Below are 13,682 nucleotides of genomic sequence, written 5' to 3' on the forward strand. Positions count from 1 at the left end.
TAAAGCACCTATCTCAGTTTTTGGAAGGTCACAGTCAAAAACTGAGAAAATATATAGAAATTTAAATAACACCATTAATAATCTTAATTTAATGGGCATCTAGAACTTTCTTCCCAACAATGAAGGAATTACATAGAATATAATTTTTGAAATAAATAACCATATACTAGATCATAAAGCAAGCCTCAGTAAATTTCAAGGTATCTATATCCTACAGACCACATTCTCTGACCACAGTGCACTTGTTAGAAGTCAGTAACAAAGGCAAATTAAAAATCACTATACATTGGGACATTTTAAAAACATGCTTCTTAATGCACAGGTCAAATAAATTATAATGCAAGTCTAAAGTACTAAGAACTAAACAATAATCAAAAAGCCACATTTCAAAGCTTATATTTGGAGTGAAAGTGGCACTTAGAGGGTTATATAGTCTTTTTATTTATTTATTTATTTATTTATTTATTTATTTAGGGCTGCGTTGGGTCATCGTTGCTGTGCGCGGGCTTTCTCTAGTTGTGGCGAGCAGGGGTACTCTTTGTTGCGGTGCGTGGACTTCTCATTGCGGTGTCTTCTCTTGTTGTGGAGCATGGGCTCTAGGTGTGCAGTCTTCAGTAGTTGTGGCACGCGGGCCTCAGTAGTTGTGGCTTGCAGGCTCTAGAGCACAGGCTCAGTAGTTGTGGCACACAGGTTTAGTTGCTCCATGGCATGTGGGATCTTCCTGGACCAGGGGTCGAACCCGGGTCCCCTGCATTGGCAGGCGGATTCTTAACCACTGTGCCACCAGGGAAGCCCTGGTTATATAGTCTTAAATGCTGATATTAGAAAACAAGAAAGGCTAAATATTAATGAACTAGGCATCCAACATAAGATAAATCTAAAGAAAAAAACAATAGAATAAACTCAGAGAACCTATAAGGACATGTATTTTATGATACTTTTATATGAAATGTCCAGAATAGGCAAATCCATAGAGACAGAAAGTAGATTAGTGGTTGTCAGGGACTGGGAGAAAGGAAAAATGGGAAATGACTGCCAGTGGGTACCGGCTTTCTTTTTGAGATGATGAAATGTTTCTTAGTGCTGATGGTTGCACAGTTTTGTGAATATACTAAAATCATTGAATCATACATTTTAAAAGGATGAATTTCATGGTATGTGAATGGTATCTTAATTAAAAATTTTTTTTTTGAAGAAGAGCAAGGGACTGATTAAAAATATATATTCAGGGTACTGTTTACTTTTGGGAGTAAAGCAGAGGGATGGGTTGGAGGAAAATAGAAGTAAATGTAGCAGTATGTATAAAGTTCTAGTTCTTAAGTTACTTAATGGGTGTTTCCTTTATGTTTCATTACATGTGTGTTATATATATATTTTTTAAATTTAATTAATTTATTTATTTACCTATCTTTGGCTGTGCTGGGTCTTCGCCTCTGTGCGAGGGCTTTCTCTAGTTGCGGCGAGTGGGGGCCACTCTTCATCGCGGTGCGCGGGCCTCTCACTGTCGCGGCCTCTCTTGTTGCGGAGCACAGGCTCCAGACGTGCGGGCTCAGTAGTTGTGGCTCACGGGCCCAGTTGCTCTGCGGCACGTTGGATGTTCCCAGACCAGGGCTTGAACCCGTGTCCCCTGCATTGGCAGGCAGAGTGTCAACCACTGCGCCAGGGAAGCCCACATATATTTTTGTACATATAAAATGTAATATGAAACTTAAAAGAAATACAAATATTAAATGAAGTAGCATTGAAGGTAAATGACTGCCTTATGAGAAACGCTCCTTGAATTGGGAGTCCAGAGTTCTGGGTCTGTGCCTTGGCCTGACTCTGGATGGAGCTCTTCTGACCTCTGCTGGCTGGGAGGTGAAGGGCAGCTGGGGGCTGCTGGCTGCGGGGGCCGGAACGGAATAGGGCGTGAACCGGCAGAGCAAGCACGGTCCTGGCCCCTAGACAGTGTGCAGGGGGTTAGGCCGCTGCCAGCCTCACCCCACTAAGAAAGAAGAAGCAGCCTTGGGCTTTCGTGTTTCGGGTTTCATTCCCCTTTCCTCTCTGGCTCTTTACCACATTCCTTTAATTAAGCCCAGGAATGAGGTGTGTGTAACTGCACCGAAATCCATCCCTGGGAGGGACCAACCGGCCCTGCCCTCTGCCTCCATCCAGGGGCCACTGACCCCAGAGACCAGGGGCTTGAGCTCATGAGCAGAAGTCTTAGGCCCTTTCTGGGGAAGGAGAGACCAGGGCGCCGATGCTCAGAGAGCATGTCTCCATGCTCCCTTTGTTTAATCAAACCACCTATCTGGAGGATTATGAACTAAAGTCTATAGGAAGAGTTGACCTGGGCACTCTGGAGGTGAGAGCGTGAGGGGTACCTTGATGGGGAGCTGTCAGCATTTCAGGGTTTACTCTAAAGAGCCCAGGAAACAGCAGGCCTTCCTCCCCAACCCCTGGCTTACCTGCCCCATTTAATCTGATAGAAAGAAGAACTTCCGCCAGTGGGTCTCAGTTGTAGGGAACCAGGTCAGAAAGTCCCAGACATCTTAATGAGCTAGAGATGGCCACATCTCTAGGTGGCCCAGAGAGGAGTTCACAGGTGATGTGATCTCCCAAGCCCTTGGGGGTTTCATGACTTTGGCACCAGAGAGGCAGCCGGGCAGAGGCATTCCTGAGCTGCGTTGGGATCCAGATTGTGCTGCTCGCTACCATGAGTGCCCTTTCACCTCCTTAACCTCAGCCTCTTCACCTGCGAAATGGGTTAGTCACAGTGCCTGCTAGTTGAACTGATTCTGTTGTAATTGAACTCATGCGTGCAGAGCACTCCGTAAGGAGTCTATAAACGTCAGCTGCTTTGGCTCTGTTGTCTGACCTCACACCGTGTGGAGAGAGCTCAGAGTTGGGGTGGGAATCCGACTGGGGCCCTCGCCGGGCTGAGGGTTGGAGTGGGGAGTCTCCTACCCAGAGAGTCATTTTCCTCCCTCCGTCCCCAGACGCCATGGAGGTGGTGTTGCTCTACCTGTGCGGCCTGCTGGCTCCGGCGGTCCTGGCCAATGGTAAGTACCCCTTTCTGGTGGAAGGTCCAGGCCCTTTGGGACACTAGGGTTGGGGGGCTCTCAGATTCTACATGTCTGACCAGCTGTCCCGCCTTTAGTCAGCAAAGAAAGTCCTGGAAGGCAGCAGCTAACACAGCCCCTATTCCAGCCTGCCCACCTCTCCCCATGGGCTCCAGCCCTCAAGCCCACCAGGTCCCTGTAGACTTTTAACCTGAACTTTGGGAGTCAGACTTGTACCTCAGTCTCTAGATTGTGCAAGTCACGTGTCCTTCCGTGGTCTTAGTTTCCCCACCTATAACAAGAGGAAAATAGACCCTGCCTTTTGATGATGACGTAAGATACAAAGGAGCAATAAATGTGGATGCTGTGAATGCAGACTCTGATTGGTGCTCTGAGCTGCACCTGCCTTTGGCTTCTAGGCTGGCCCTGGCAGGCAGGCCCACCCTTCCGTGCTTCTCCGGGCATCTCTGCTTCATGGGCCCTGTTTCCCAGGAATTCCTTTGTGGGGAGTGAGGCCTGTGAGACAAGGTAGGATATTTGGGAATCAGGATGTGTAGCTGTCTCCCCCTTGACCACACCTGTTTGTTTTTCTAGCAGCTGAGCAGGAGAAAGAAAAGGACCCTTTTCATTATGGTGAGCAGGGACAGCGACCCTGGGTGGGGAGGGGGAGGCACAGCCCCGTCCAGGGGAGGGATGGACATGCTGTCCCTGGCCCTTCCCCTCTTCCATCTCTCACTCTTGTTCCTCTGGCAGACTACCAGACCCTGAGGATCGGGGGATTGGTGTTTGCTGTGGTCCTTTTCTCGGTGGGGATCCTGCTTATCCTAAGTAAGTTTGTTTGTTCCTTTGTTCACTCTAAGGGCAGTGTCTGCAGCTGTGAAGTGAGTGGCGAACAGTGTAAGAGACTGGCGGTTCTCTTTCCTGGAGAGGGAAGGAGGCTGTCTGTCTTCCTAGTTATCTCCAGGGCCTAGTACACTGCTGGGCACATAATAGGTGCTCAGTGAAACAGTGAAGAATGAACAAAATAAGTGCTCGATGAAAACAAGCACAGATACGAAGGGGCGGAGGTGGCTGTCCCCCTGCCGTCCCCATCAGGGCGCGAGTGGGGGAGTCACAGGAGAGGAGACAGGGGCTGTCTTTAGAGTGCTCCAAGGGTTGTGCCCCTGCATGTGTTTCCCCCCGTGAGCCTGGGCTGCATGGAGCTCTCTGCGTTTACATGGTCAAGCAGACAATGGTGCTGTAGCCATCCAAACTGCTGACGGTTGAACCTTGGCCGCCGAAGAGCCCTGCTCCAACCAGGGATCGCCGCGTGCAGCTGTGCAAACCGTGCAGTGCCCAGGAGCCGGGGCTGCTGTTCGCACAGTCTCACAGACTCACTGGGCAGCCCTGCTGTGGCTAAGCCAGGACATTGACCTTGGATGGTTTCTTTGCCTTTCAGGTCGTAGATGCAAGTGCGGTTTTAACCAGAAGCCGCGGTAAGGATGCCATGGCTGTGGACATCTGGGGTGATGACGCTAAGAGGGGACAGGGAGGGGCCTGTGGTGTGTGACCCCAAATGAGTGTGCTTTTGGATTCTTGTCTCAGAAAGAGGCTGTGTGTGTTGGGGTAGAGGTGGAAGTTTTGAGGATTGTCAGGCAGTCTTTGGGGCAGAGGAGAGGTCAAAACATCAAGGTTTAGCCCATCCTTCTTTTTTCTGATGTATGTGTGGGGTGGGGGAAGGGGGAGAAGATGCTGGATCCTTGTCTGGAGGCCCTTGAGTTGGGCTTGGGAGAAGGGAAGCAGAGGGCCTCCGGGCCTCTCTTGAGATCTGTCTCCTCTCTTCAGGACTTGTGACACTCTCCTGTGGTCACCTGCTCATGAGGTTCTTTGAGCTTTGTGGAATGTTGGGCTTCCTTTCGCCCACCCTCTACCTCCACCTAAGGGCACAACCCATTAGCCCACCATGGTAACCCAGGGCAGCGCTGGACCTCAGGAGTCCAAAGTCTGTGACAGGACACAACCCAAGACCCCACGCAGCCCTAGGCCATCTCTTCCCAGTACTTAGCTCTCTCAGGGGCCGACATTGAAGGGTGCCTGTAAGTTCCCCTGACTACATCCCCTTTGGCCCTGGCCTCCCCCCGCCCCATGAGCCCCATGGTGGAGAATGATCCACCATGACTTGGAGGAGACGGATCCCAGGGCCCTGCCCCAGCAAGGTGAGTGGCGATGCTCTCTGGGTTTGCCCTGGAGACCTCCGATGGGCTGGCATTTCATCCTCTTTCAGGGCTCCAGGGGACGAGGAGGCCCAGGTGGAGAACCTCGTCACTGCAAATGGTAAGTGTCAGGACCACCCGCCCAGGTGGGATGGAGGGAATGCGCAAGGGTTCTCCTACAGCTTGAGGGTCAGGGACGGTTGCCAGGTGCCGTCGTCTCTTGAGAGCTGGCCGGTCAGACGTGCTTCCATAGTGCCGCCAGAGTGGGAGGTCCCCGGGGCCTCTGCTCTGCATCACTCCCTCCCCTCCACCAACAGGCTGATGCTCCTGACGGCTGCTATTTACAGGGAATCTTCTTAGTGTTTGGCATGATACAAAGTGCTTCACTTCTCATTTAATGGGCACACAGCCCCTTGGGGTAGGCGTCACTCTCCACATTTTACAACCAAGGGACTCAGAAAAGTTAAGGAACGTGCCAGGTTCTCTAACAAGCAAATAACAGGACAAGGATCTGCCCCAGGTCTGTCTGACTCGAAATCCACGTGAGTCACCTTTGCTGTGTGGGTCAGGTTCCCCCAGAGACAGGCACAGTCATCGCTGTGGCAGGGGGTGGCCCGCTGGGGTGAGGGGTTCATGTACTACCCTCCATTCTGGTTCTCTTTCCAGCAACGGAGCCCCAGAAAGCAGAGAACTGAAGTGCAGCCCTCAGGACAAAGGTAAGATACTGTCTGCCTGCATCTTCCTGTCACCATCACTGTTCTGACTGAAGTCCGGCCGAGGAGTCATCAGGGAAGAACTGGGCTAGCTCTTGCAACACGCCCAGCTTTTATTATGAGCTGTGCTCTCAGGAGGCTCACGTCTGAAGGGTGATGAGACAGACGGATTGAAACCTCCCAGGTGTACCACACACACACAGAATGAGCAGTCGGGAAATAGAGCTTCCATACCAACCCAGCGGTCAAGTTGATAGGGTGCCATCCTAGCTACCACGTGGGCATGACTTGGAAGAGAATTAGAGTCAGTGGAATACTCCTAATATCAAAGTAGCATAAAGACAATGGCTTTCAGTGATGATTCACAGAGTACCTTCAGGCCACTTTTTAAAGTTAACATTTTATTTTTAAACTTTCCAACCCTACGTAAAAGTAGGGAGAATAGTATATGACCCCCCCATACCAGCATTATCAGTTCTTGACGTTTAGGGGCACTGTTTTTAGTTCTATTTAGTATCCGTTTCCATTGTTCATTATATCAACAGTAATGCAGGAAAGTAATAAATGCTTTACAGTTTTCAAAATGCTGCCACAAACACAAACTCACTCAAGCCTGCCAGAAGATGTAAGAAGGACAGGTAGGGTTTAGCCCCATTTTACAGATGAAGAAACTGAGGTCAGACAGAGTAGCCATACATATAGTAAGTAACCGGCTGGAACTCGAGCTCAGAGCTTTGTAGTTGAGTGCTGCATTTCACTACACCCCCTCTGCTCCTGCCCGTCTCCCTTTGTAACATACCCTGAAATATACTGGGGCGTGGCGGGGATCAGTCTTCTATCAGCTCACTTCTGCCTTTTTTTCCACACAAATAAGGGATATACTTTATCCTAAATCGTAAGTTAAAGGAGATTTCTGGATGTAAAATGCCTGATACACCAGCTTTTACCATCACGGTAATAACACAGGGTACTTGTGGAGCATTTGAATTCTTTCCTAAGGGTGGGCAGAGTGGGGCTCATTACCTCCTGTCTTCTAGCTGGGCCTCGGGAAGGTTAAAGATGCCTCAGTTTGACGTGGCCATAGATCCAATCCAGGAGGCAGGCATCCCAGCTGCAGCTCGGTGTTCTGTCTATGTCACGGCAGCTGCCAGCTCGGAATCTGGGGAGCGGTGTGGGAAGGCTCCAGGGAGAGAGCCTTGAGCCAGCAGTTGTCTTTTTTTTTTTTACTAGAACTTCCTCGGAAACCCTGTTTTCCTGAGTCTCAGGACTGTGAGCGATTCTTGGAGGTGTCCTGAGATAGAAATCCCGGGTTTAACAATTTCCTTTCCACATCTACCAGGTTCTATCCCCCTGAGAGAGCCCTTCTCCTGAGCTCCACACCCTCCTCCACCTTCATCTCCTGGCCCTGCTTCTCAGGCTCGTCCTCCGTGATTTGCTGAGAACAAGGCACTCAGAGTGGGTCTCATCTTGGGAGTTTCCGTGGGCAGAGGGTCTGTCCTAATTAATGGCTGGGAGACGAGCAGGTAAAGAGTTTTGAAAGGAAGCCAGAGTTTCGTTTTAATTTAAATTCTCTCTCACTTTAACCTCCAGAACCTGAAGGCAGCTGCTTGAACCTTTAGATGCAAATTCTGATGCTTAAGAAAACCGGCCACTTCAGCAACAGATCTTTCCCCAGGAGAAGCCAAGAACTTGTGTGTCCCCCACCCTCTCCCCAACCCCTCGACACCTGTCCTCAACTTGATGATGCAACCCCTGCCTCCCTGCAGCCTGTGGTCTCGTCCCCCTCCTGTGACGTGTGTCTGTGTGTGTGTGTCTGTCTGATGATGTGGTCTTTGTGGCTGCTTGTTCGTGGATGACATTGTATCTTAGTGAACGTGGCCCCACTTTCCTGGGCAGGAGCTGAGCCATGTGGCTGTCAGCTCGTCTCTGGTCTCCATGGCCCCATCACCTTCCACTCCCGGGAGTCTGCTTTGTCCCTAAGAGGCCAGTTCCTTCTCTTGATTTAGGGGTGGATGGAGGGGTTGGGCACGGGCGGAGTCTCCGATTGGCTTGGGACTTGGGAAGGTTTACATCACCTTCGTGATCCTTCTACATGGCCCGTCTTCACTCCTTTTATAAGAACCTTGCTTCCACACTTGTCCCTGGACCGAGTCTGTTCTGAGGTCTCTTGGCAGTGGGAGGTTCCCAGCAAGGAGCTGATAAGCCCGCTTTGCCCTCGGGCAGCTACACCCCTTCCCTGGTGCCCATCTGCCCCACCTTACTCCGCCCCTGGGGAACGTGCCCCTTGCATATCTTCTCAGCAATAACCCCGTGGGCTCTGGAACCCCACCCCCTTCTCCAGCCTTTCCTGCTCCCAAGATGCCCATCTATAGCCCAGCTCGTCTGGACTCAGACTCCTGCCCCTGGACTGGGGCTCTGGCAGGTGATGCCTGAAGGGGTGCATTCAGCTGGGGCCGGTGCTCTGGGGAGGGGCAGCTGGGAGAGCAGGGGTCCTTTGCTTCTCTGTCCACATCCCATTGGCCAGGCAGCAGCGGGGGCTCCTGCACCCTCTGCTCGCCTGTCACCGGCCAGAACGGCAAGTGCAGCGGCAGTGCTGCGGGTTAGGGACCCGGCAGGGCTCCGCACAGCCCTGCTGCAGGGGGAACAGCACAAGGGTGAAGCTGGTGAAGAGAGTGGAAAATCAGACCCCGCCCCTCCCGCTCATCGTGTTCTCGTGGAAACTAACCAAACCGTGCCGCTGTGACCAGGACTGCTGTTCTCTGTGTCGTGACCTCTCCTCAACAGCGACGAAAAGGAATAAAATACCACTTATTTCCTAGTGGCTCTGAGGTGCTTTCCTTTCTGTGAAAGAACTTGAATATTTGTAGGGTCTGTGGTGCTTGAAGGGCTAAAGGGACCGTGTGCTCGGTCAGAGGGAGGAGGTGGCAGCTGCAGGGCCAGCTGGGAGGTGTTTTATTTCCGGGGGTGGGTTTATTTCCGCTGCTTGACCACTTAGCTCCTCCCCTGTTTATCCTTGTGCCTCCCCTTCCTCTCCCCTCCTTTACCCGCACCCCTCCTCCTCACCCCTTCCTCCCTCTGCTTCTGCCCCCAGTCAGTGGGTTCAGGCTCCACCCCATAGCTGGACCTGTGCCTCCCACATGCCCTGGAGAGAAGGGAATCACGATGGCTTGACCGAGGGCTTGCTGGCCTGGAAGGAAAGGTTCTCACCTGTCCCTTTGGTCAAGTCTGGGGCCACTACCTAAGGACCTGACAAAGAGGGGTGTGGGTGGGTTACTTGGGTTATGATCAAAGCCCTTTTACCCTTTCATCTTTCTCTAAACCCAAATACCCCCTCCTCTGTGAAGCCTTCTTGGACTTAAGGTAGATGAGTCCCTTCTTTCTATGCTCCAGTCACACTGGTTCCTGCCTTTATCTTCATGTTTAATGCTCTATGCCTTGGATCACAACTGTAGAGACCCGTTGGATAATGTCTGTCTCGTAGTGACACAATAGATGGGGAGCATAGGGACCTGGGGTCACCTCGAGCATCCTCCCAAAGACATTCCAATTCAGCTTTTTAAAAAGTACTGTTGGGCAAACAAATACAGCTGTGAGCTGATTCCCTTGGAGGACGCCCATGTGTGGCCCCCACCTCTACGTGTCTTATGTGTCTTTATCGTGAGACCCAAATCCTAGAGGGCAAGGGCTATGTCTTGTTCTGAACTAAGAATGCCTGCAACACCTTACGTTCTCAAAAAAGTCTTCATAGGGTCTGCCTAGATTTCTTGAGTTGTTTGGAGCTGCAGACTCAACAAGGCATGGGTCCTGAGGGACTTGGGGGTCTAGCCACTCACGCCTGGCCACCCCTGGGACATCCGTGTTGCCTGTCCTCCTCCTCCACTGCTTAGGCCCTCGGTCCCCCAGGTCCTTGAAAAGACTGAGGCTTATAGTTGAGGTCAAGCTCGGCATTGTCAACCCAGAGATCATGATGGTTAAAACATCTCTGGTCATGCTTAAACTTTGGGAATAAGCTAATGACCCCCCAGTCATGGAACACTCATTCTGTGTCAGGGAATTGGTAGGCTTTGCAGTGATTCCAGAGGAAGGCTGGATGAAGATCCTTAGAGGCCCCAGGTACACAAAAGTTGGTGGGTACCTCCCCACATTCATTATTGAAAAGAAAACAAACTACAGAAATAAGTGTAAGGAAGTCCAGTGGGGAGGTTCTGATTTTTCTCATAATAATTATGTTAACAATAGGGAATGGTAGTTCTCATCTCTAGCATAGATAGAAGATGGTTACCTCTACTCTGGCAGACTCTGAGAACCTACCTATTTTTCCTGCTGGTAATCCAGCATCATCGCTGAGCTAGATGTTCACGTTGTAGATTCTCTCTGATAAACTTGTAACTGGTCTAGGGCCACACGGCTGGCAGGTAGAGGAGCTAGGAGTTGAGCCCAGGCTGCCTGTCTCCAGAGCTCTTTATAGTACACACGTGGCCTGGCTTCCTTCTTAAGGAGGCTGATATCCAGATAGAGGAAGAGGATCATCTGGGCTGGTGAGGCTGCTTCCGGAGCCTGGTGGTCCCTTCAGGGCATAAACTAGCTGAACTGTGCTCTGAGGAGAGTTCTGTGAGAGGTGAGTGGTCTGGAAACAAGACACGTAAAGAACAGTCAAAGAAACTGGCGATCAAAATAATAACAATAACGAATGAATGGATGCAGCTAACATTTATCAAGCACTTACTATGTGCCAAACACTGGGCTAAGGTCTTCACGTGTACCAACTCATTCAGAACTCACGACTCTGTATGATGGCATCCCTATTTTACAGATGAGGAAACTGAGGCTTGGTGGATCTTGCCCGAGTTTGCACTGCTGGTGTCAAAGCCAGGGTCTAGCCCAGGCCCATCCAGCTCCAAGACAGTGTGACCCTGTGCCACAGAGGAGAGGACCCAGGCCCATCAGCTGGACGTGAGCAGGAGGTAAAGCTTGGCCTATTGCGAGTGAGTGCTTAGTCCCCAGGCTACGGTGATCCCAAACTGGAGTGAGCTCCCAGTCACTGGAAGTGTTCAAGGTGAGGGAAAATAACCAGCAGATAGGATACCCTAGGCAAGATGGACTCTGAGAACCTACCCAGAATGACCTAAGTGTCCGGGCCTGAATTGACGACCCCCTCACCTCCCAACCAATGGATGAGCTGCTTCTTCCTCTTTGGTCTAGCACTGCAGGGCCAGGGCAGAAGAATCCGGAATCCAGGCATGGGTCACTGCTTAATGTGTGTCTTCCTTCTGGGCCAGAATTCCGTGCAGGCAGGACCGCGTCTGTCCACTCAGCCTCTAGGCACACAACTTATATTTGTGATTTGGCTGAATATAGCAGATGTAACTCGGTTGAACAGGAAAGCTGTCGTGCTGTGCCAGTTCCCAGAAGGGTCTCAGGGATCTCAGGTGTCCTGCACGTTTCACCTCCTGGCTGTACCCGCTGCTCCCCACCTCCCCATGAATTTCACTCCAAAGATTTTCAAGTCTATTTGCATGAGCTGTTGGTGCTACTTAGTACCACATAAAAAAAGGTCAGTCTGCCTTCTCTGTCCCCCTGGGCTGTGGCCCTCCCCATCCCTTTTTTTTTTGCAGGTTGTGGATAGGAACTTGCCAAATTGTTCTTGGAAGAGAGTCAGAGGCACAGTGCAAGCAGCAGGAAGAGAGGGGTGGGTGAGGGGGATGCCAGGCTGAAGCACACCCCAAGGTCAGCGGGCTCCTTCTCTTCTTGTGGGGAGGAGGGTTCTGCCCTCCGCAGGATCATGGGCTGGCAGAGCCAGGGTGGGAGAGTGGTCCAGCTCTGTCTGGTTCACCCAACCTTGTCCCTGGTAGTTCTGCCTCACCCCGGGCCCAGAGAGAGTGAGACAGATGGTGGGGGGTAGGTCAGGTGTGTTTGTCTGAGCCAGGGGAGGAGCCTTGGAAATACCTATCTCTAGGCCACAGAGAGGGAGAGCGGCCACCTCTCACCATTAGTGTGATTCATTGCTGTCACAGTTGAACTCCAGGGGGCCAGGATCAGCCAGCTCAAGCCAGCCGGCTGCTGACTTTATGGAGCCAGCCCCAGCCCCAGCCCCGTGCCTGGTTGCACAATAGCGGGGCACTTTCCAAGGCAGGGATCGCAGAGCAGGTGATGGCGCGATCAGGTATCTTGAAGGACTTGGGGTGTTAGGGGCTGCCAGGTGGTGGGCCCCCTGTATCATCCAGATGAGTGGGTTCCTGCCTCCCAGCCAGGCTTGGGGGTGGCCTGGTGGAACAGAAAGAGGCTCAGGACATTTCCTTGTGTTCCCTCCAGCTGTGTGATCCGGGGCGGACCCCAGCATCTTTGTCAGTTTCCTTCTCTGCAAAATGAAGTCCTTCCTAGCCATGGGGTAAGCTGGGCTCCTGTGTACACCTGGGAGCCTTGGTTTCCTCAACTGTCCAGTGGGCCTATCAATATCTTTCTTGTCACCTCACAGGGTCAGAGTGACACGATGGACATAAAAACACTGAAAATTTTACGTGTAGATATTATGTTATTGTCGACAATAGCACACAACCTAAAAGTTGAGAATTATGTGTTATTCAGGGGTATTACTGAGGACTATGGTGTGGAAGACAGCCTCTCAGATAGCTCTGCGGAGCTGTTCCAAAGAGGTAAGGGAGAAGCCAGGATATATAGGAGTCTTTACTGAAAAACAAACAAACAAACAAACAAAAACCATGTACAGCTAAACATGAAAAGATTACTGCTAATCACAAAAACCAGGCAGCCCAAGTTAAGGATTTTAGTGCCTTTCTACGTATGGGAAGATGTATGAGTCTGGGCTCATTGAAATTATTCCTTTGATATTTATCTTAACTGCCTAGGGCCAGTATCCTGTTTTTCTTCACCCTATATCCCCCTCAGGGTGTACTGTCACCAGCAGTGGCCAATGGTTTGATGGTGGGCAACATTCATTGTTTCCTAAAATATGGCAGGCAACATTTTTTTGTCCACGTTATTAATATTTATATCACCAGCCAGTTCCTTATGTGCTCTTTCTTTGATAGCAGGGTTCCCCTTCTGTCTTTTAAACTGGGGTTCAAGTTTTGACTTGTCCACATACCATGGGAGATTCCTCTTCTGTAGGATGGGTATCTCAAAACTTGCTTGACTAAGTCGTTGGACAGAACGAAGCAGATCAAACAGGCAAGAGTTCTTTGGAACAATCAAGAACCATAAAATGGATGGAATTGTTACCAAGTGATCCGAGATGGGCACCAGACTCAGTGAAGACAGACATTTAACAGACCCCATGATCTGTGTCCTCGAAAAAACCAGAACAGACCTGGTAGTCTTGTGAAATAAATGCCAAAGATGATTACAAAGCCAGGTGTGAGCCATTTGGGCCATGTCAGTGGAATCCAGAAGGTCATGGAGGAAGGGTGGGAGCGGCAAGGGGCAGGCTTGATCCTGGAGGTCTTCCTGGAGGTAGTGAGTTGGGACCTGCCTTTCAGAGGTAGGGAGGGATGTAGTTACTGGAAGGAGAAGGGCTGCAGCTGGAGAGAAACAGCCTCCGTTCTAGTTCAAACCCAGACGTGACTTAGAAAAGTCAAGAATGCATTTCTCTCCAGGGTATTCACTGTGGGAGAGGTGGGTCAAACGGCTTTGCCCTTGTCACCAGCTGTAGAAGCAGAAGGGGACGTCCCCATCTCCTGCCTGCTCAGGGAGCAGAAAGACTTGGGCGACCTTGACTC

General features: G+C 50.9%; 1 protein-coding gene across 2 annotated transcripts in view; it reads left to right on the forward strand.

Annotated features, from left to right (window-relative positions):
- The window catches only part of LOC114886812 (FXYD domain-containing ion transport regulator 6), a 30,127-nt gene extending 18,530 nt beyond the window's left edge, over positions 1–11,597 (forward strand). The window contains exons 2-9 of one of the 2 annotated variants that reach the window (XM_029207858.1): positions 2,979–3,041; positions 3,639–3,674; positions 3,795–3,869; positions 4,480–4,516; positions 5,305–5,354; positions 5,900–5,949; positions 7,537–8,775; positions 10,760–11,597. In XM_029207858.1, coding sequence (XP_029063691.1) covers positions 2,984–3,041; positions 3,639–3,674; positions 3,795–3,869; positions 4,480–4,516; positions 5,305–5,354; positions 5,900–5,928 — 285 coding nt within the window. In that variant the 5' untranslated portion in view covers positions 2,979–2,983 and the 3' untranslated portion in view covers positions 5,929–5,949; positions 7,537–8,775; positions 10,760–11,597. Of the gene's footprint in view, positions 1–2,978; positions 3,042–3,635; positions 3,675–3,794; positions 3,870–4,479; positions 4,517–5,304; positions 5,355–5,899; positions 5,950–7,536; positions 8,776–10,759 lie in introns of both variants that reach the window. The other variant, XM_029207857.1, reaches the window with a different exon arrangement.
- Positions 11,598–13,682: the final 2,085 nt, after the last annotated feature.

The sequence above is a fragment of the Monodon monoceros genome, unplaced genomic scaffold, assembly GCF_005190385.1.
Source record: "Monodon monoceros isolate NGI ecotype Baffin Bay Population unplaced genomic scaffold, NGI_Narwhal_1 Super_Scaffold_7, whole genome shotgun sequence".
NCBI lineage: Eukaryota > Metazoa > Chordata > Mammalia > Artiodactyla > Monodontidae > Monodon > Monodon monoceros.